The sequence below is a fragment of the Pelodiscus sinensis genome, chromosome 5, assembly GCF_052426305.1.
Source record: "Pelodiscus sinensis isolate ZL-2025 chromosome 5, ASM5242630v1, whole genome shotgun sequence".
In the NCBI taxonomy this organism is placed as follows: domain Eukaryota; kingdom Metazoa; phylum Chordata; order Testudines; family Trionychidae; genus Pelodiscus; species Pelodiscus sinensis.
In genome coordinates, this window is record NC_143056.1 from 42,119,004 (window position 1) to 42,138,678 (window position 19,675).

The window sequence follows — 19,675 nt, forward strand, 5'->3', positions numbered from 1 at the left end:
TCAAAAGAGGCTTTTTCAAAAGTATCTTTCGAAAAAGCCTCTTTCGAAAGAGGCTTGCAGTCCAGACATAGCCCCATTGACAAATAACATCTGCAGCATTTTAAAATGTTGTGCACAGAATTTTAATTTTTTTAGTGCAGAATTCCCTCAGGAGTAATATTATGACAGTAGTATTTTGGGGGTAGTGAGTATGCAGATCTCATATGAGTTACAGTTTTGTGGGCCCTCTGCCAATTGGTATTGAGCGACTCTTAGTATCTCACAGGGACCATCTTTTGTAGCTGGGAATGGGTGTTGGCTACTTGGGAAAGCCCCCTTCATGGTTCTTCCTTAACCCTGAGTCTCTCTTGTCTGTTCCTGTCCAAGAGGCATGAAGGCTTTATATGTGAGCAAACCTGTGATCTGCAATTACAGCCCCCAGTGTTAAAAGGCCAGAGTGTTGTAACATGCATGCTGAGGGACCATGTGTGTGCCAAGCTTCAGTGCCTGTTATTACTTTCTTCTTTGTGTTTTCAATGACCCCTACCACTACAAAAACTGAAATAGTGCTATGGCTCGAGCCTATTTTTTGTAATTTTTGTTTTTTGCTTTATTTTTTGTCCTTTGCTGCCCTTGGGACAATGAAACAAGACTTGTCAGGTTCACTTTTTATTTGTTGGTATTACCTTTTCTGTAAGTGTTAATACAATGTAATGTGCTTTCCATTTTTGCAAGGGAAAGACTTATATTAAAGAGATACAATCAACTTAAAGCTCATATTTGGGGCCAGATCCTGTAGTCCAGTTGCTCTGTGTTCGGTGTAGAATAGCTCCTATTGACTTTGAGAGCAATGCACTGTGGGTAGCTATCCCATAATTCCTGCACCCCTTTGCATTCTGGGTTATGCTTCCAGTGCATGCTGGGACCAAAACTGTGCAGTGGGTAGTTCTAGGTACATATCGTCAGCATCCCATAATGCATGTGTCTCCTTCCACCCCCACCCCCCGCTTCAAATCTGTGGCAAACAGTCTCTTTGTTACTTTGTACATTTGACAGCGGTATAGGTATACTCAATTTCACTGTGACTTCCATACTGTCAGTTAGTTTTCCCTCTGATTTGTTTGAGTCCTTTTCATAGCAACAAGTGAGAAAACATTTTAACAAATGGGAAGGTATGGTTCTAGGGCCGCAAACATTGTCAGAAGATCACTGCAGAGTCAACATCTGAAGCTGTTAAAACACTTTTTTTTAATTGACTAGTTCTCTTATTGACCATGTCTCTGTGCAGAAGAAAAAAACCAACCCAAATACCTGAATGATTATGATTAATTTATAAATATTTGGGTTTGTGTTAAGTTTGGAAAATCCTCCCTCTTCTCCACTTTTTTTGAAATGCATAGGTAGTGCCACAGTGTAGTTTTGTCCTTTTTAATAGGTTGTGCTGGATGGTGGTGAGTAAGGTGATAGCAAGCTAATCCCAGACCACTCCTCCCCCTCCCCACGCCCGCCCCGGTCATTTGAGCAAACTAACTGTAATTATGCATACAAAGGGAAATAGGCCAGTCACCACTGTACTGCAGCCTGACTGTGCGATGATATTTTACAGGAGACCTTTCTTCTCTTTCAGACCTGGCCTATGGTTCTGTGATCACAATGAAGAACCTTCGGATGGCAGGGGGATACCTTCATTCACACTGGCACCTTTATCCTGAGGGCGTGGGGGCTCGTCAGCAGCAGGTCAGTATGTTGCTCTACAAATGTCCTCACTGTAGCAAGCGTGCTCCCTTGACTTCGGTGCTTCTACTAAAAGCAGTTGATCTTTTCCATGGTCATGTTCTTTTATCACTCTGAGTAGGAAGGTGAAAATCTTTACCATATCCCACTTGAGAATTAGCATGACATTCCTAAATGTCTATGCTGGGCTCTGAGCACTGCATGATGGGGCAGGGTTAAGATGCTGAGTTTTGCTGTTGTTTGGAAATCTAAGCAGTAAAGGGGTGTCAGTTCATATCACTGTTACACTGGAATGGGTGATCTGCAAAACAAAGGATGCATTAAAATAAAGCCATTGTCTTGCCATGCAAGACAACATAAAAAGAAAGAGCAGCTGGCACCTCATGGAAAATAGTGAAAATCCTTATGTTTAAAACAAATCTACTTTTTGATCTTGAAGGAGACATTGTTAAGAGTAAGAGCAGAGAAATGAAAGTCAGGACTTTTTGCTTTCTTTTCCCAGCTCTGCCACAGACTTCCTCTGTGATCTTGAGAAAGCCTCCTCTTTTTGTGTCTCTCTTTCTTTCTCTGTTTTGAGGTTAATGACTGGGGAGTTTGTGAAGATTCATTCATTAGACTTATATTTCTAAACTAACAATAATAAAAGGCACCACCTACCTGAACTCTGTAGACACCTCTGATAATTAAAATAAAAAAATGAAAGAGGGACTCAGCAACCTCATAACATATATTACTAATGAATGAGGCAGCACAAAAATGAATTTTCCATTTTCTCTAAGAGTCAAATCAGCAATATCTGCTTCCCAAGAAGACCTGCTTTGTGGTGTATGCTTGGGGGTTTGTAAAATGCTTTAAGATTTTCAGGTGAAAGATGTTAAGGATAGACAGTTATTTGTTTCATTCTCCGTCACTTGGAACAATTACTTTAGAAATAGGATCTTAATGTCTGCACCTGCTGCTTATTCCCAAACTGCAACTTTAACCATCTCTTGGTGACATTTGCAATTGGTTGCTGTGGAAGTGATCGAGATGTCAGGCCCAAGATTTCTGATACCAACTGAAGCATATCAGAAAGTTTGTGTTAGCAGAACAGAAGATCTTGTGGAAAGCGCCTCTGAAGTAGGACTAAGAGAAGAGATAGGTCATTAAGACCATTACTTCTTGTCTTACCTTCATCTGTAGCAAGAGAAATGTAAGTTAGATGTTAGCAAAAACTTTAAATACTGGCAGTTTAGTACTGGAATGGGCTGTGGAATCCCCATCACTGTTGTTAAGAACAGATTGGCCACCTGTCGACAATGGTAAGGATTAGGGATGTTAAATATCAGTTAATTCAATAATCGATTAACCTCATAAATTCTTATCGGTTATTCGACTATTCTATAGTCCCCAAACAGCCAGTGCACTCCAGCCTCACTGCAAGGAGCCCCCTGCCACTCTGTGCTGCTGCTTCTGTATCAGAGCAGCAGTGCAGGGTGTCAGGCGGAAAGCTGGTCTGCAAGGGGAGCCAGTTTAAAAAACAGCCCCTGTCCCGGGGAGGGGGATGGCTTGAGCTCCTGGACCCAGCACAAGCTGAAACTGAGCCAGGCTGTCTGCCCGCCTGGCTCCTAATACATTTTAAATGTAGAGCTGCAGTGGAGGTAGGTCCCAGACCCAGTACAAGCCAGAACTGAGCTGGGCTGCTGGCCACCCTGCTAAAAAATGTACAGGTGGGAAAGGGAGGAAAATGCATGTAGTCTATAGCATTAACCTATAAGCTTTTGCTAATCGGTTAATCAACTATACTATTACATCCCGGCTGTGTCTAGACTGGCCAGTTTTTCCGGAAAATCAGCCGCTTTTCTGGAAAAACTTGCCAGCTGTCTACACTGGCCACTTGAATTGCTGCAAAAGCACTGATTTCCTACTGTAAGAAATCAGTGCTTCTTGCAGAAATACTTTTCTACTCCCATTCAGGCAAAAGTCCCTTTTGCGCAAAGCTTTTGCGCAAAAGGGCCAGTGTAGACAGCTCAGATTTGTTTTCCGCAAAAAAGCCCCGATCATGAAAATGGCGATCGGGGCTTTTTTGCGGAAAAGTGCGTCTAGATTGGCATGGATGCTTTTCCGCAAAAAGTGCTTTTGCAGAAAAGCGTCCGTGCCAATCTAGACACTCTGTTCCGAAAATGCTTTTAACGGAAAACTTTTCCGTTAAAAGCATTTCCGGAAAATCATGCCAATCTAGACGCAGCCCCCTAGTATACATGTCAAGGGTAGTTTAGATTTACATGGTCCTGTCTCAGCATAGGATGCTGGACATGATGACTTTTTGAGGTCTCCTCTTCTCCTACATTTCTATGCTTCTGTGAAATGATTTATAAGTTATTACCAGGGATGCACAACACTTGCACAGCAACAGGGGAAAGTAGACAGAGATGTTACAGGTATAAGTGGCATAACACACATTGGTAACACACAACTTCATTAAACAAGTGTGGGATGTGGTCTGGGTTAAGCAGTGTCCAGAAGTCAGGACTTTGTAATCCAGAAACATCACACAGTTATCCTGTATTTGGTTTTATTGTATTAGCACTGGATGCACTTGGTATTTTTGCCCTGGTGATAGATGGATTTTGTACTTTGCCTTGGCGATGGATTGAGTCTTGTGCTTTGACTAGTTCCTGACTTATTGCTGAAATCAAATGGTTTATTATTGTGTTTCCAGGTCACTGCCTATTTGCACAAGGACTCAAACAACCTGTGGATTATAAAGAAACATGATTCCAACACAGGTAAGCCGAACTCTAGCAAAGTGGACTATCTAACTAATATTTCAGTTTTTTTACTACTGTATTCTTGGGATCTCTTCCAAAATAACAAAGGATTTTTGTGGGTGAGGGAAATTATCAATTACATTTTCATATTCCTTTCAGACTGTACAGGTGAGATGTCCTAACTTTTCACAAACTGAGAGCTGTATTAGTAACATGACAGATGACCAAGGACTGCAATTTATAGGTATAAAAATGGGGCAGATTGCAGTTATCATTTTCTTTAATTCATATGTTTGGCTCACAGTGCATACAGTTCCCAACACACAATATTCCATTGATTTGAGTGGAATGTTGCTTTGGTAAAAATGGAATATTGTGTGTTGGGACCTGTTATCTATGCAGACCATATCTTAGAAGCCAGTAACTATATATGATAGCTTCCTGTGCTATCAATGCCTAACAAGATTAAAGTTTAAAAAACAACAAATAGTCTGGTAGCTCTTTAAAGACTAACAAAATATGTAGATGGTGGTATGAGCTTTTGTGGGCACAGCCCACTTCTTCAGATGACCGGAGTGTTGGATGTCCAGAACCAAAATAAATGAGGGAAGAAGGGAGGGAGTGAGGGGAAGAAGGAAAAAAATGGGAGGGGGGGGAGGAAGAGGTAGAGGGTAGATAAGTGTCAAAGAGAAAGCTGAGCATGTATGTAAATAACAGTGGGGCTGGTCCTTCAAGGGGAGCCTGATGCTAAGTTCCTGATGCTAAGGGTTGCTCTGGATCCGTGGTCCAATGAAGTGAGTGCTGAGAGCATCGCCTGATTGCCTGTGGCTCAGCATTCTGAAACCATCTCTAGGAGTATTCTTTTCTAAACCCTGCTATGATCTGTTTTTCTCCCAGCAGATCATTTAGATCCTGCCTCCTCTGTGGAGTTTGTGAGGCACGGAGATGTTATCCGGCTGGAGCACAAAGAGTAAGGTGTTTAAGAAATCTTAGAAAAATGTAAGAGATTGTATTTCCCAATCCCTGTTTTCTGGAAGTTAAACAGAATTAGCATTGGCCATAGAATTGATAAGAGAGTATGGTGGTGTGAGATTTGGCCTGTCAATGACTAGAATTGGGCTAGCACAAATATTCAAGTTCTTTAGAGCTATAGATAACAAGTTTTCAACCTTTCTTTCTAACACCCCCCCCAACACATCATAATCCAGCTGTGCCACAAATTGTTTTTCTGCATATCTAGTAAATTAAAAACCAGGGACAGCTGTAAAAGGTAGCAATATGGGCAGCTGCCAGGGGCCCTGCAAAGCAATGTTCCTTCAGGCTCTGGTTTCAGCCCAGCATGGTGGGGCTTGGCCTTTGGCTTCAGCATCTCACAACAGAGCTTGGGCTTCTGCTTTATTCCCTGGACCTAGCAAGTCTAATGCTGGTCTTGCTGTCTAGTTTATTTTGGAGGACCCTGTGAAACCTGCTCAGAGGTCCCTACGGGGGTCTGAACCCCTGTCTGAGAACCTCTGCTATAGAATTTCTCCATATCTCTATTCTCAGGAAGGGGTTTGTGGAGTTTCCCTCTCCACAGTCCCATATTTTGAATTGGATCTCTGAGACATTCTCTCAGCTTCATCACAATGAAGTATTTTCCTTTTGAGAGAACTATCTTCAGCTCATGAGAAGTCTGTTCAGCTGCACAATATGCAAAGTCAAGGGTTATGCCACAGCAAGACAGGAATTTCAGACCCTTCCTGCCCTTCCAATTTGCCAAGCAAATTAAGTGCTTTGCTTTTGCCTAACATGCCAGGAATATGAGGCAAATAGTACCTTCACTATTGCCCTTTGTACTTCTGTCATGTCCCCTCTGATAACAAGGACTACAGTAGCAGTGAAACTATTTAAATTCATATGCAAGCTTGTCTTGACTCCTTCCTTTTCAGTAAATAGTAAGTAAACCTACTATGCTGGTTTCAAGTCTACATTTCCTCCTCTTTCACTGCACAACAGAGGAGTTTGCCTTCTCTAGGAATTAAATGCTTTAAATATATAGGATTTCTTTTGACCTGCAAATTGAGCTATGTTACTCTGTAATCTACAGCATTGCCTTCCCAGGCATTCAAAAACCATTAATCAGGCTCAAAAAAATTATGAGATTTAAAAAAACAAACAAACGTTGGGTGCTTTTTATTTTGGGCTTTTGAGCCTTCTTGAGGGTCCATGTTTTCAGACTTTATCTGCAATCATGAGAGCTAGAAACTTGCTTTTTATAAGAGAACACTGAGATTCTTAAGTAGTAAAAATACCAAATATATGAGAGTCATGATAAAATCATGAATTGGCAGCTCTGGTTTGTCAGCTCTCATGTGCAGAGAAGGGCTGGGCTTAGAATGGAAGAACCGAGCAAAACCTAGGTGCTACCCAAATGATGCAGCAAGTGATACTTTTTCCTTTGAATCTTAGCCCAGTGGTTCATCATGGTCCTAGAGGATTTTGTGCTGCCAGAGCCTTCAGTCTTTTGCATGGAAAATAAAACTGTTAAGGGTGCCCAAGACCAAAGACCTCATGGCATGTTTTTCAAGAACAGTGATGTTAGCCCTAGTACTCTGGGTAATTGTATTCTTAAAATCCAACTTCCCAGTATTTTCATTTGAACTATTAATTTCTATCTTTAAATCATATCATGGTGTGGTCTAGGAATGTAAAATCCTGATTAATCAGTTAACCAGTTAAACATTAGGTTAACCTAACATTTAACCAGTTAACTGGCTAAGGGGGGTTCCAGGTCCAGTCCTGGGGCAGCACCAGGAGGCACCCAGTCCTGGTTCTGGGGCTGGGGCTGCTGCCACCGGCAGTGGCTAGAGGCTCCCAGCCTGGCTCCCAATTCTTCTGGGACAGGCTGCTCCCTGGCACCTGTTAACCAGTATCCGGTAAGCATCACCCACTAAGGGTGATGCTTATTGGGAAACTGGTTACCCTTTCACATTCTTAGTGTGGTAAATATGCTTTTGAACTCCAGAGGTAGTTGAATGTGGCCTGTGAAGTGTTTCTTATGTATATGGTTCAGAAATCAATTTGTAATGCCTGTAATGTGCTCTGGAATCTGTATAAACAAGTCTTTATTGTTGACCAGAATGAAAGCTCTTCACACTAACCATTCTCAGTGTAAAACTGAAAACTGAGTTTTACTTGTAATTTAATTTTAGAACTTCTAGAAATCTTCACAGTCACCAGCATGAGGCCCCCATGACAAGAAAACACTTTCAGGTCACTGGATATGGAATAGTAAGTACGGTTAAATTAGTAGGTAAGCTAATACTTCCTTTCACTTGAGGGAGGTTCATCCCAAGACAAAAGATTTACTCTTACTTTTAGTTTTCTGTTTCTTAGCCAGTTTCTTATCCATGAGAACACTTAACAATGCATGGCAGTACAAGGGATATTACCCTGGAATATTACATATGTTAATACATGATACATATCCGTGTGTAAGAATGAGAATAGCACATATTTAAAATCTTTCAAAAATGTGCACGTACAAGGAAACAGCTTTAAACTGTCATCACAACCCTAGGTTTGGCAGCACAGAGCTCTTTAAATTCTTAACTGTGCAACCTTAAAGCTTTACTCACACTTACTGTTTTCTAAATATAGCTTTGTGATATAGATAATGGCGTCTCAAATCTAGGCTGAGTGTGCTCTGACTTTTGTTAATGAAATCTTCTTTGAGACTTAAATGCCCAGAAGCAGGCTACTCAATGAACCCACTATGCTATCCAGCCAAATCATCCCCTGTTTAAAATCTTTTTAAAATGTAACTTCATATCTTGAGAGCCATATATGAAGTTGAAGCAAATAATTTTGGGAATGGTGAGGAAAATACATAGGTAGATAATAAACATGGATACATGATGCATGTATTGCTGGTATCTATAAAATTCTCTTCCTGCTGGGAATTGCTGTTGTTAACTTTCAGGGGGGTGAGGCTGGGTCTGATTCACTCAGCTTTGTCAATACTGTAAAGTTTCAGAAGCAATTGTTTTCTATGCTTTGTTCTCCAGTGACGTGCTGTTGTTTTGTTTTGTTGTTGTTGTTGTTTTTTTGGTGGTGCATTTGAATGGTAGAATGGAACAGGAGATTCCAACGATTTTTGGCGGATTGAGGTGGTAGGCAGGAAGGCTGGGAAACGTATTAAAGTCTTACGGAGTCAGATCCGACTGATTCATCTGGCCACAGGATGCATACTTGGGTCCTCTGGGAAAACGCTACCAAAATGGTAAATTATCTCTCAACCTAGCTTGTGATTCTTCTTGCCAAAGTTAGCAGCTGATGTTCCTTTTCTTACACAATTGACGCCAGATCCCTTTGGTCAGTGGTATGTTTTAATCTGAATCAGAGAATACATACCTTTTATTATTTTCCTCCTATTCTTAAAAGGAAAAAGGCATCCGAAAGGTAGAAAATCAGAGTAAAATCTTGGATGGTGGTTAGGAAATTCACTACAGTGAAGGGGCTAGAAAATGGCACTTCTGGATAGTAAGGACCTTTACCAAGAGGTCCTTCCCAGACATCATCACGGGAGAGTGCTTCAGCCTTGTTCATGGGGGACTTCCATTAGGCATGAATGTTGAGTTCATTTTCCATAAACCGATCACTCCTTGGCCTTTGCAAAAATTTTGCCAGTAGGGGGGACAATTGTGCTGATGATGGTTGCAACGTAGACCCTTAGAAACTTTGATTCTTACCTCACCAGTTCATTTAGCTATAGCCACCAGTGACCTATAGGTGAAAGGCTCCATATCCTATTCCACAATCCTGTGAACCATCCAGTCCCTTGTGCTGTTATATTTTTTTATTGGTTCCTTTTTATTTTTTAATTACAAGACCTGGAGCACAATATTGTCCTACACCCTTCTTTCCTATGGGTGTACACAAATCTGGAGTATAACAGATACAACTGGCACTGGAAGAGGAAAGGAGTTTTTATTTGCCCCAGGTCAGAATCCTCTCCTGTATCCCCACCTGCACCCCATTATTTTGCCATAGATCACAGAGGCATCCCACGGCGCAGCCTCTGCCCACGGCAAGCCCAGGCCCAGAGGCAGATCTGCAGAGTTGGTACATGTGGAGAGCCATCTTAAAAGCCTGCTCCCTGCTATCAGCTTCCGCCTCTCCCCCCTGCGCTGCTGCCTCTGATAGAGAGGCAGCAAGGGTGGGGAGGGCAGGTGGCTCCACGTGAGCCTATAAGCACAGGGAGCCGGCTTGAAAGCTGGCTTCCCATGTGTACCAGCTCCCATCTGCCCCCCTCAGCTTCCTCATTCCTTCCTCTCTGTCAGAGGCAGCAGGAGGGGTGGGGGACACTTGTCGAAAGTTGGCTTTTAAGCTGGCTCCTTCCCTCCCCCCACCCAGCACCAATTCCCGTCTTCCCCCCATACTGCTGCCTCCGCAGGAACCAGCACTCATGGAGAGCTGGCTTAAAAGTTGGCTCCCCACGGACACTGGCTCCCATCTCCTTCCCGCTTGCTTCCTCTGATACAGTGCGTGTAGTCATTAGGATTAATTGGTTAGCCTAGGCTTATAGGTTAATTGTTTAAAAGACTAAGCTAACATCCCTAGTTGTTCTGTAGTTTCCCACTTAAGCGTTTCATATTTTTCTTTCTGAGCATCTAGTACTGGCCACTTCTGAGACAATAATAATGGATTCAATGAATGATTGGTCTGATCTCCTATGGCAATTCTTTTGTTTCTATAATGGAGTTGTTGTAGATATGAACTGACTTTTAAAGCAATGGTGATGACTTTTCTAATGGAGAATGTAGAAGTTGATGGGCACTACAGATACTCCCCTCCTCTGAAAATCAAGCCACATATCTAAATATGAATTTCAGTACCTAATTTGAGGAACCCCAATATGGAAATCTTGATCTTTATATATACAGCAATCTTGTGACCTCACAGATCCAGTCCAGTTTCTATTTATACTCTGATAAGAGAGGACTTTTGAGTACACAGAAATGAATCTGTTGGGTTGAATGCTGCAATTGGTGCTAATTGGTAGTTGAACTTTGGGAGGTGGGCGACTGACTGTTCTGCTGTTTGTCAGGGGCTGGGAACAAGTGGAAGTCACCTGCACTCCATATGTGAAGGATACCCCCAATGCCCTTTGGAATATTGAAGATCACATCAATCCCAAGTGTAAGTGATGAAATCTCTTGGACAATATGCAGGTTGGCTTGTTTGTTTTCAAGAGGAGAGAGTGAGATTATCCAAAAGTCAGAGCAAGTCTCTCTGTGTTTGGGATCCCTGTGTTTGTTCCCAGCTTTGGTATTGACCTATTGCATGAACTTGGGCCACTCACTCTGCTTCAGTTTCTCTATTGTAAAATGTGGGATAGTGGGATTATGAAATATATGTTTATAAATCACTTTGAGATCTTCAGAGCTGTAGACGTGCGAAGTATTGTGGAAGAGCTGGTCACAACTCAATAGTTAAAGTTGTAACCAGTGTTTCACCTTCAGGCTTATTCTGAGACCTCCCCCTTAAAAGCTTTATATTTGAAGGGACTATTCTGAATTAAAGTGTATAATATAAGGTTTTGGATAATTTTTCAGAAGTGCAGGATCTTCAGTACCCTATTCTATACTTCCCTTGTTCTCTTTTTCTAAAAACATTCCAATATTCATGTTGTAAGTTGCTAGAATTTTGACATGGGGTAAGAATAGAGTTGAGTGCCAGTTGTGACACACAGCCCCTTCAGCATAATCCAAAAGTTGGACCTGTATTAGGGATGTAATAGCGTAGTCAATTAACCAATAAGCAAAAGCTTATAGGTTAATGATATAGACCACACGTATTTTCCTCCCTCCCCCCTTGACAGTAAAATTTTTAGCAGGCTGGCCAGCAGCCCTGCTCAGTTCTGGCTCATGCTGGGGTCCAGGACCTATCCCTGCTGCGGCTCTGCATTTAAAGTGTATTAGGAGTCAGGCGGGCAGGCAACCCAGCTTAGTTCCAGCATGAGCTGGGTCCGGAAGCTCATCCCCCTCCCCCCCTCCTCCAGACAGGGGTCGCCGCCATCCTGCGCAGCTTCCTCTTTATCAGAGGCAGTAGCACAGGGTGACAGGCAGCCGATCCGCAAGGGGAGCTGTTTTTTAAATTGGCCCCCCCTTGCAGACCACCTCCCGCCTGTCACCCCACGCTGCTGCCTCTCATACAGAGGCAGCAGTGCGGAGTGGCAGGGGACTTCTGGGGAGTGGGGCCAGAGCACACTAGCTGCCGGCCCCGCCTTGGGAACTATAGAATAGTCAACTAACCGATAAGAATTCATGAAGTTACTCGACTATTCAATTAATTGATTCTTAACATCCCTAACCTGTATCACAGCCTTATTCACTGCTCTGCTTAGTTTGTATTACTCAGCACCTTCACTTCTATCATACAATTAGCTGGATTCTGACTTTGTTAAAAGCTGTTATGATTTTGCAGCCTTTTAGAAGCACTATATTTAACCTAAGAGAAATAAATTCTGGGCTGTTCACTTAGTCTGGAGTGTTCTCTCATTGTCATGCATTTTGCATTCTCCCACTCATGGGTGATCTATGGATAAAGAACAGTGTATGAACAGTGAGGCTCTTCTGCCGAAACACAAAGACTGTTTATTTCAGAGAGTTTATCTGTTTCTCATGCTTCAGAAAGTGCAGTAGGAAATCAAGAAGTAGATCAGTTGTGAAATTCACTTGGGGATACTACCTTGACTGCAAGAAGTTGTGTTTAGAATATGAATTAAATGTAGTGGGAACCAAGGAAGTACCAGAAGAAGATGAGTCATAAGTTTGGTACAGGAGGAGAGAGTTTATCATATGTGTATATTAAAGGAAGGTTGCACGAACAGGTTTCTTATTCACTTGTTTTCTTTTCTGTAGTGCCCAATATCAGTCTAGATGTTCTGAAACCCTCTTTCCCAGAGATTCTGCTGGAGTCCCACATGGTTATGATCCGGGTAGGGTGACTTTGTTTTGTTTTTTAATTCTTGAGCTAAAATGAAATATTCTGTACTGTGAAACAGCAGCAGTCAAGATAGTGCAGAATATATATTGGCATAGGTTACAAGAATGTATGCGTGGAGAAAAAGGATGGCCATATGGTTTAAGTTCTAAAATGATACTTGGAAGATCTATGTTCAGTTCCTGGATGTTCAATAGATTTTGTGTGACCTTGGGCAAGTCCCTTAATCTCTCTGTTTTATGTACCCTCTTGTAAGTCATCCCAGGGAAGTAGTTCCTTACCTCATGGAACAGTTTGTAAAGATAATCTCATTAATGTTCATGAGGCACTCAGTGCAATGATGGGGGCCAAAAGTATGAGGATAAAAACTTAGGGATCCATGAACATCTGATGGGAAAATTTAAAAAAACAAAACCCCATTGTTTCAAAAACTCTTCCATGTTCTGTTTTCTGCTTTCCCCTTCCTTAATTCTTTCACTGACGATTTTTGCTAAAACACAGATTTATTTTTCTTTAGAATTTGACTGCTGACCCTTTTGTATGATTTCGTCTCTTCTCCTTTTCATGCCTTATTTTCTCCATTTGTAACTAAGGGGCAATATCAGCTGCTCACTATGTTCGCGCCAACTCCCCTGTGTTTGGCAGTAAGCAAGCCTGGCTCCCCCCCCCCCCCCCCCCCCCCCGGCAGCTGGGGGCTGCGCCAACCCCAGCCTCTCAGCCTTCTTGGCTGCCGGAGAGGGGAGGACCTGGAACCACACCAGACTCTCAGCCACCCATCCCACTCCTTGGCCTCCCCCCTGGAACTCTCTGCCCTCTCTCCCCCGCCCCCCGATTCAGCCAGCCCTGGTCTCCCCCCATCTCCTTTCCAAGCTTCTGAGCCCCCAACTTTCCTCCTGGTTGCAGCCAGCCCTGGCCTCTTGGTTCCCCATTGTCCCTTCAGCCTCTCATCTCCTCCACCCCGTCCCTGGTCTCAGCCAGCCCTCCCTACAGCAGCCCCGGCTCTCCCCACAGCAGCACATGCTTCTTGGAGTTTACTTCTCTCCCTGTTCCCCTGCAGGAAGCTGGCACTGGTACAGTAATCTAGGGTGGGAGCGGGGGGTGTTTCCATGCTGGAGCTCCAGGCACTTGGTGGCCCTCGTGTGCCTGGCCTGAGCAGGAGGAGGCAGCAGTTCCCTGCTGGATCCTGGAGTGTTGGGGGCCCCCAGCGCAGTGAGGAGCCACTGCTGCTGCCTTCTGGCCCTCCTTCAGGGGAGCCAGGGGCCAGTGGGAAGCCCAAGGTGCCCCACATGGAGGGTAGAAGAACCCTGAGCCATGGCCATCTCTTCCCCATGACATAGATTGATGTGATGACATCACTATCACTTCTCAGGAAATTTTTTTTGAATATATATAGAGAAATGGGGACAATACTGACTTTACAAAATACTCTGAGTCTAATATGTTGTTTGTAAAGCTCTTTTGAAATGAAAAGGGCTCTAGGAATGCTAAGTAACACTATTAATGCTAATCATTTCCATGGCAACGAGTTATAGTATTGCTTTAGGTAGGGAAATATCAACATAACCATTTCCATGGAAATAATTTTGTTGTCTCAAAATGAGGACTCTTATTTCAGACTGAAGGAAAACCTTTACGAGTAGCTGAGCTTTTAAATAGCTAAGATCTTGCTTCTTCAACACATGTTCCCAGCAATAAAGAACTAGGGAAGGAAAATGTAGAGAATACTTGGTCTTGGTAGTAACCAGGGAATATTGACACTTGTGTAATAATTTTAAGCTATGGGTTGCAGCTACTAGAAACTATAGGATGACATGATCATGGTCTTTGATGGACACTCCGTCTTGCAAAAGGTATTGATGACCACCTGGGGTAGCACATGGGTATATATCCACACACAAATCTATGCACAAAGTATTGGGTAGCACAGACAGTAATGCCTATAGTTAAGTGACATTATTATAAGACTGTTTTCAGTTGACAGACTTGAACTATTTTAGCTGAAATTTTCCGTGGCAGTTGTCTGCCTTAGTTTGAATTTTACTGAAAGATTTCGCAAAAGTGATTCAGCCACTTCTCGAAGGATAGATGTAAAATACATTGTTTTCTCCAGATTTTACAGTAAAATAAAACCCTTAAAGCAATTCAGTTGAAAAGCAGTATTATCTCGATCACTTCGAGCAGTAACTTGACTTGTAATAGGGGGTTTGTTGTCTTGGTGTCAAGGATATGACTCTTGCTATCCCCAAGAAAATCCCATCACTGGAGTTAGGACCTGAGTAGGACTTTCCTTGTAGTTGTTCCACCAGGTTACCAGTGGCTGCTGTGGCACTAGATATCAGAACTGAGAACAGGTAGACTCTTCCTCATGTACACTCAGTGCTGGTATCCCTACTGGTACCCATCTGACCAGGCAGCAGGGAGGAGGAGAAAACACCCTAGCTAATCTTCACACAGATGGATCCATGCCTGTGTGGGTTTGTGGGGAGGGAGGCTGAGATGGGGATCCAGGGACTAGTGGAAAGATTGGTATCAACAGCAGCGAGATGGTAGGAGATTGGGACAATGAGCTATCTGGTGAGATGAGACATGGAGCTGAGGGAAAGCAGAGTGAGGGAATGGAATGGGACAAAGCAGGCAGTGGGGAGAATGGGATGAGAACAGCTTGGGGAGGCCAGAGGTAGAAAGGATTAGGATTGGTAGGAGCAGATAAAGAATGGTCCTTAATCACAAGATTCCACTCCTTTCATATCCTGCAATGGAATCTAGGATTCCTGAGTCTTAACAGTCCTCTGCTGCCAGCAAACCCACTGGCAGAATGTATGATTCCACTCCCCATAGTGGCCAGGCCAAGCATCAGGGGTTCTATGAAAAAAATAGTATGGGATTGTATCATGAGCTTTCGTGGGTACAACCCACTTCCTCAGTGGGTTGTGCCCATGAAAGCTCATGATGCTAACTGTATTTTTTTGTTTGTCTCTAAGGTGTTAGAGGGCCACTAGCTGTTTTTTAAGTTTTTTTTTTTTAGTTACAGACTAGCATGGCTAACTCTCTGACTATGGGATTGTGTAATTAAAGTAGGGATGTGAACGGTTAACCAGTTATCAGGTAATGGTTAACAGTTACTCTGGAGCAGCCCCCACCCTCAGCCTGTTTCAGGCAGAGGGCTGCTTCAGCCTTGCACGGGGCTGGATGTGACAGTTAGGGTGGGGGTGGGGCTGCCAGCTCTGAGCCTGCGCAGGCTTATGGGCTGCCAGCTCTGAGCCTGCGCAGGCTTATGGGCTGGGAGTCGCCAGCCTCGCCCGGGGCCGGAACAGCTGTTCAGGGTTGGGGGGACCTCCTACTTCCAGTCTTGTACAAGGCTGCTCACTCCCAGGCCATGAGCCTTTGTGGGCTGGGAGTCAGCCACTCAGCACAGGGTCAGAAGCAGCTGGGCTGGCGTAGTCCCCCACCCTCCTGTTTAATCAGTTAACTGGTTAAACTTACCATTTAACTGGTTAGCTAATTAAACAGGATTTTACATCCCTAAATTAAAGATATACATTATTATAATGCATATGCAGAAGAGAGCTGATTTAAGGTTTCATAGGCAACCTTAATTCTGACATTTCCTAACTTTTGAGTGCTTGACTGTGCACATTCTCTTATTGTAGTTTTCTACATGAACTTTTTTATAGAAACTATGAAAAGAGAATTGTTTGAAAATTGATTAAATACTTTGGACCAAATTTATAAAACACAGCCTGTTATACACACCCAGGTTTTCAGTTCTAAGATTTTCTGTTTTTGAATGTGTGCATGCAGATTAGGGCATTAGATGAGCAGTTAGCCATTTTGCTGGTTCAATTCACCAGGCATGGAAAGCTGTTCGCATACTTTCAAAAGATGCAGACTCGAAATCTAAGACTTTATTACCCATCAGGCGTTAGCTGTTTCATAGGTCACTGCTTCATGTACATTTTGGGCCAGGTTTGGTACTAGCAGTTACTGTGAAACTTCTTGTTAAGCCCCTTCTCTCTCTAAGTGGTATGGAGCCTAATGCTTGATTTCTATCTAGAGTTTAATGGGAAAGTCTTGGATTCCAACTGGTATACCTTACCTATATTCTGAAAATGGTGGGCTTACTTCCTGTTATTTAATAACCTTAGAGCAGAATTGTAGTCTTTCCAGCATGTGTGCAATTGGTGCAATTAGTGGATGAGGCACCCAGATAAACAGCAGTGTATATTGAATGGGGACCTAAGTATCATCTCTGATTCTGATTTCCGTTCAGCCTGACATCTCTGTATCTTACTGGTGCGTGAAGCAGTCCCAGGAATTTTTTTGACATTATTGCATGTTGGTATAATGAGAGAACAGAGCAAAGCCTTTGTAACTGCAAAGGGATGTGCTTTGCTATAAAATGAAATAGCTGTGTAGGTTTTCAAGAGTAGTGGGATGTCTGGAGCACTGACAAGGCCTCATGTTCAAATGTAGGTGCTCCTGAAGGGGCTTAACCTTACTAGGGGATTCGCTTATGTATACACAGGAACTTATTAGAAGCAGGTTTATTCTTCCTCTGCCCCTGAAGCCCTTCCTAGATAGAGACCTCCCATGCAGGAATTGCAGCACAATCATCTATTGACTGTACTTTTCTTCTCATCTTCCTATAGGGAAACAGTGGCCTCAAACCAAAGGAGAATGAAGTCACATCTAAACCGTGGCACTGGCCCATAAATTATCAGGTATGCTGATAAATCTACCAATCCTGTCTGATGGCAAGTGCTTTACATAGGGGTAGGACACCCTAAACTGTAGAGCTGTGGGACTAGATCTCTTTTATTTAAAATGTGTTGTTTATATTTCAGCCACTGCTGAAATACCCTTTTTGTTGGCATGAGAAGGAACTTATCTCACCTTTCTCACTTCTAATTCTCTGTGCAAGCCTCAATGAGGTTGAAGGTTGGTCTGGGCTCACTAGATACAAACCCATTTTAATTTGCTCTCATACTCTGTGTTTCTCTCAGGGTCTGCGTTTCTCTGGAATTAATGAAACAGATTATCGAGTTTATTTGCTTGGGAACCCGGTAAGTGGGGGATTTTTGCAAAACAAGTGATTTCTGCCTTTAGCAAATATTTAGATTTTCTCCTGCTTTCCTAGAGACAGTGGATCCCTGCCCTTCATCTTCTCTAGCTGCTTTCTTCCCCTTCTCTTGTGTGGTTTCACTTAGCTTTTCATCATGTCTTATTCACTCTCTGCCACTTACATCTCCACCTTTGTTCTTTTCCAAACAGGTGATCTGGTGGCTGAATCTGGTCACTATTGGATTGTACCTCCTAATGGCAATTTGCACCACTGTGGCCATAAAGAGGGGAGTTCAGCTGACAGCTGAACTCAAAGGTATGTCCAGTTTTCCTACCCCAATGAATTTGTAAGCTTCACTGTTGTGACATTTTGTCATCCTGGACAAAGCTCATCCTCGCTCTGCTGTGGAATGTAAGACCACTCAGAAATTAAACAAAATGTGTTCAAGAGGAACATGACAGAGATGAGTACAAATATTTAAAATGTACAATGCTATGGAAACTCTAAATCTTATTACTGGAAGGATGTAAATGCCAAGGAAGGGCAGAGGAATTAACAGTGTTTTCAGGCTAGAAAGGACCATTATGATGATCTCTTCTGATCTCCTGCATAATATAGGGCATTGATTTCACTTGAATATCTCATCCAGCCTAAAATTTCAAATAAATTAAAGCGTGTCTTTTAGAAAAACATCAGCTTTGATTGAAAGTGTGCTTTCAGGAATTTTGTATATCAGTCCAAGGGGTTGTAACTAAGAGGAATGGGATGAAATTAAAAACCAGGTAAATTTAGGCAAAATATCAGGAAAACCATCCTAACGCTGATATATATGAAAGTATGAAATAGTCTTCCCAGGAAGAACGCCAGAAATCCCATCACTTGTGTTATTTTAAAATTGAACTGGACAATGCTCTAGCAAAAATACTGTAGGGTGCTATCTTACACTGGCCCCAAAGGGGATTGGATCCCTCTCTGGTTCAAGACTGTGTGATGTGTGCTGTATTAATATTACACACGTGTGTTGAAAGGAGACATGCTAGTTAGTGCCCATTAGGGAGTTGATAGAGAGGGGGTACTAGGAGGAGGATATTAGCAGACCTTTTTCCTCGCTTTGCCTTTTCCAACCACAGGTAACACACAACTTCACAAACCCTAAGGAATCCAGTCTCAAGACATCCCTCTGACATATACCTGTTTCCTCATTTTACAGATAATAGGGTAGGAAATGAAATACAGAAAGGTGAAGTGATTTTTATGTAAGGTCACTGAAGTTATGTCTACATTATGATAAAAGACATGTGGTATGGCTGTGGCTGGCATAAATCAGTCCAGGCTGTAGGGTTATAAAATTGCAGTGAAAATATACTGAGGCGCAGGCTTTGACACCCCGTGAGTGGGGAGGATTTCAGAGCCCAAGATTTAGCCTGAACCCAAGCTCCACAAGTCCAAGGCAGCAGACCCAGACTCTCAGACTTGGTACTTCACATTTTTTTATTGCAGTGTAAACTAATGTTCCCTCTAATTTTTTCCATCCATGTGCAGAATACATTTCATTTGTGCACCAATGCATCTAAAGATATGTACTACCAATAGAAACACATGGTGCCAGCTGTGGGTGCTTTACTAATCAGCTAGGTGGCATTGGAATCTCTACTGGACTGCCACCTAAGCACTCAGTTTACAGGGAACACTGCTGTAGATGTACCCACAGTGAATTATTGACTGACCTGGAAATAGGATTCAGGTTTCTTGCCCCTTCTCCTGCTCCCCTGATTCTAAATACTAGACAAGATTCCTTTCCAGGAAATGGGCTGACAGTGAGGATCTGGGATGGCTGTTAAGCTACTCCAGAGAGAATCCCAGAAATCGGAGATTGAAAAGACCTGTTAAGATGCATAATGTCCATTGTCCTGTGCTACCACAGGATTATTCCTTATAGGACCCTATGCAAGACCAGCCAGGTCTGTGACCAGGTCTTCAAAAGCCCTTCAGGTCCATCTTGTATAGCTTTTCCAATATCTGTTCATTGAGGAAGATGTTTCAGTGTGATACATTTTTTGCACGAATATGTACAATCTGGGGAAAACATCCTGCTTATGTCCTAGTGAGAGCTGAAGGTGTGATCTGGTCTTCCCAAAGGCTGAGTTTAAGTACCCACTTTTAC

General features: G+C 42.8%; 1 protein-coding gene across 6 annotated transcripts in view; it reads left to right on the forward strand.

The window, feature by feature from the left end:
• The window catches only part of POMT2 (protein O-mannosyltransferase 2), a 47,371-nt gene that overhangs the window by 18,052 nt on the left and 9,644 nt on the right, over window positions 1–19,675 (forward strand). For 4 of the 6 annotated variants that reach the window (XR_012903367.2, XR_003091522.3, XM_025190556.3 and 1 more), the window contains exons 9-18: window positions 1,607–1,716; window positions 4,415–4,481; window positions 5,361–5,433; window positions 7,655–7,733; window positions 8,573–8,724; window positions 10,552–10,643; window positions 12,368–12,444; window positions 17,099–17,170; window positions 17,453–17,512; window positions 17,721–17,826. Coding sequence is in view for 4 of the 6 variants with exons in the window: in XM_025190556.3 (XP_025046341.3) it covers window positions 1,607–1,716; window positions 4,415–4,481; window positions 5,361–5,433; window positions 7,655–7,733; window positions 8,573–8,724; window positions 10,552–10,643; window positions 12,368–12,444; window positions 17,099–17,170; window positions 17,453–17,512; window positions 17,721–17,826 (888 nt within the window). In the remaining 2 variants the exon portion in view is untranslated. The remainder of the gene's footprint in view (window positions 1–1,606; window positions 1,717–4,414; window positions 4,482–5,360; window positions 5,434–7,654; window positions 7,734–8,572; window positions 8,725–10,551; window positions 10,644–12,367; window positions 12,445–17,098; window positions 17,171–17,452; window positions 17,513–17,720; window positions 17,827–19,675) is intronic. The other 2 variants (XM_006134811.5, XM_025190557.3) reach the window with 2 other exon arrangements.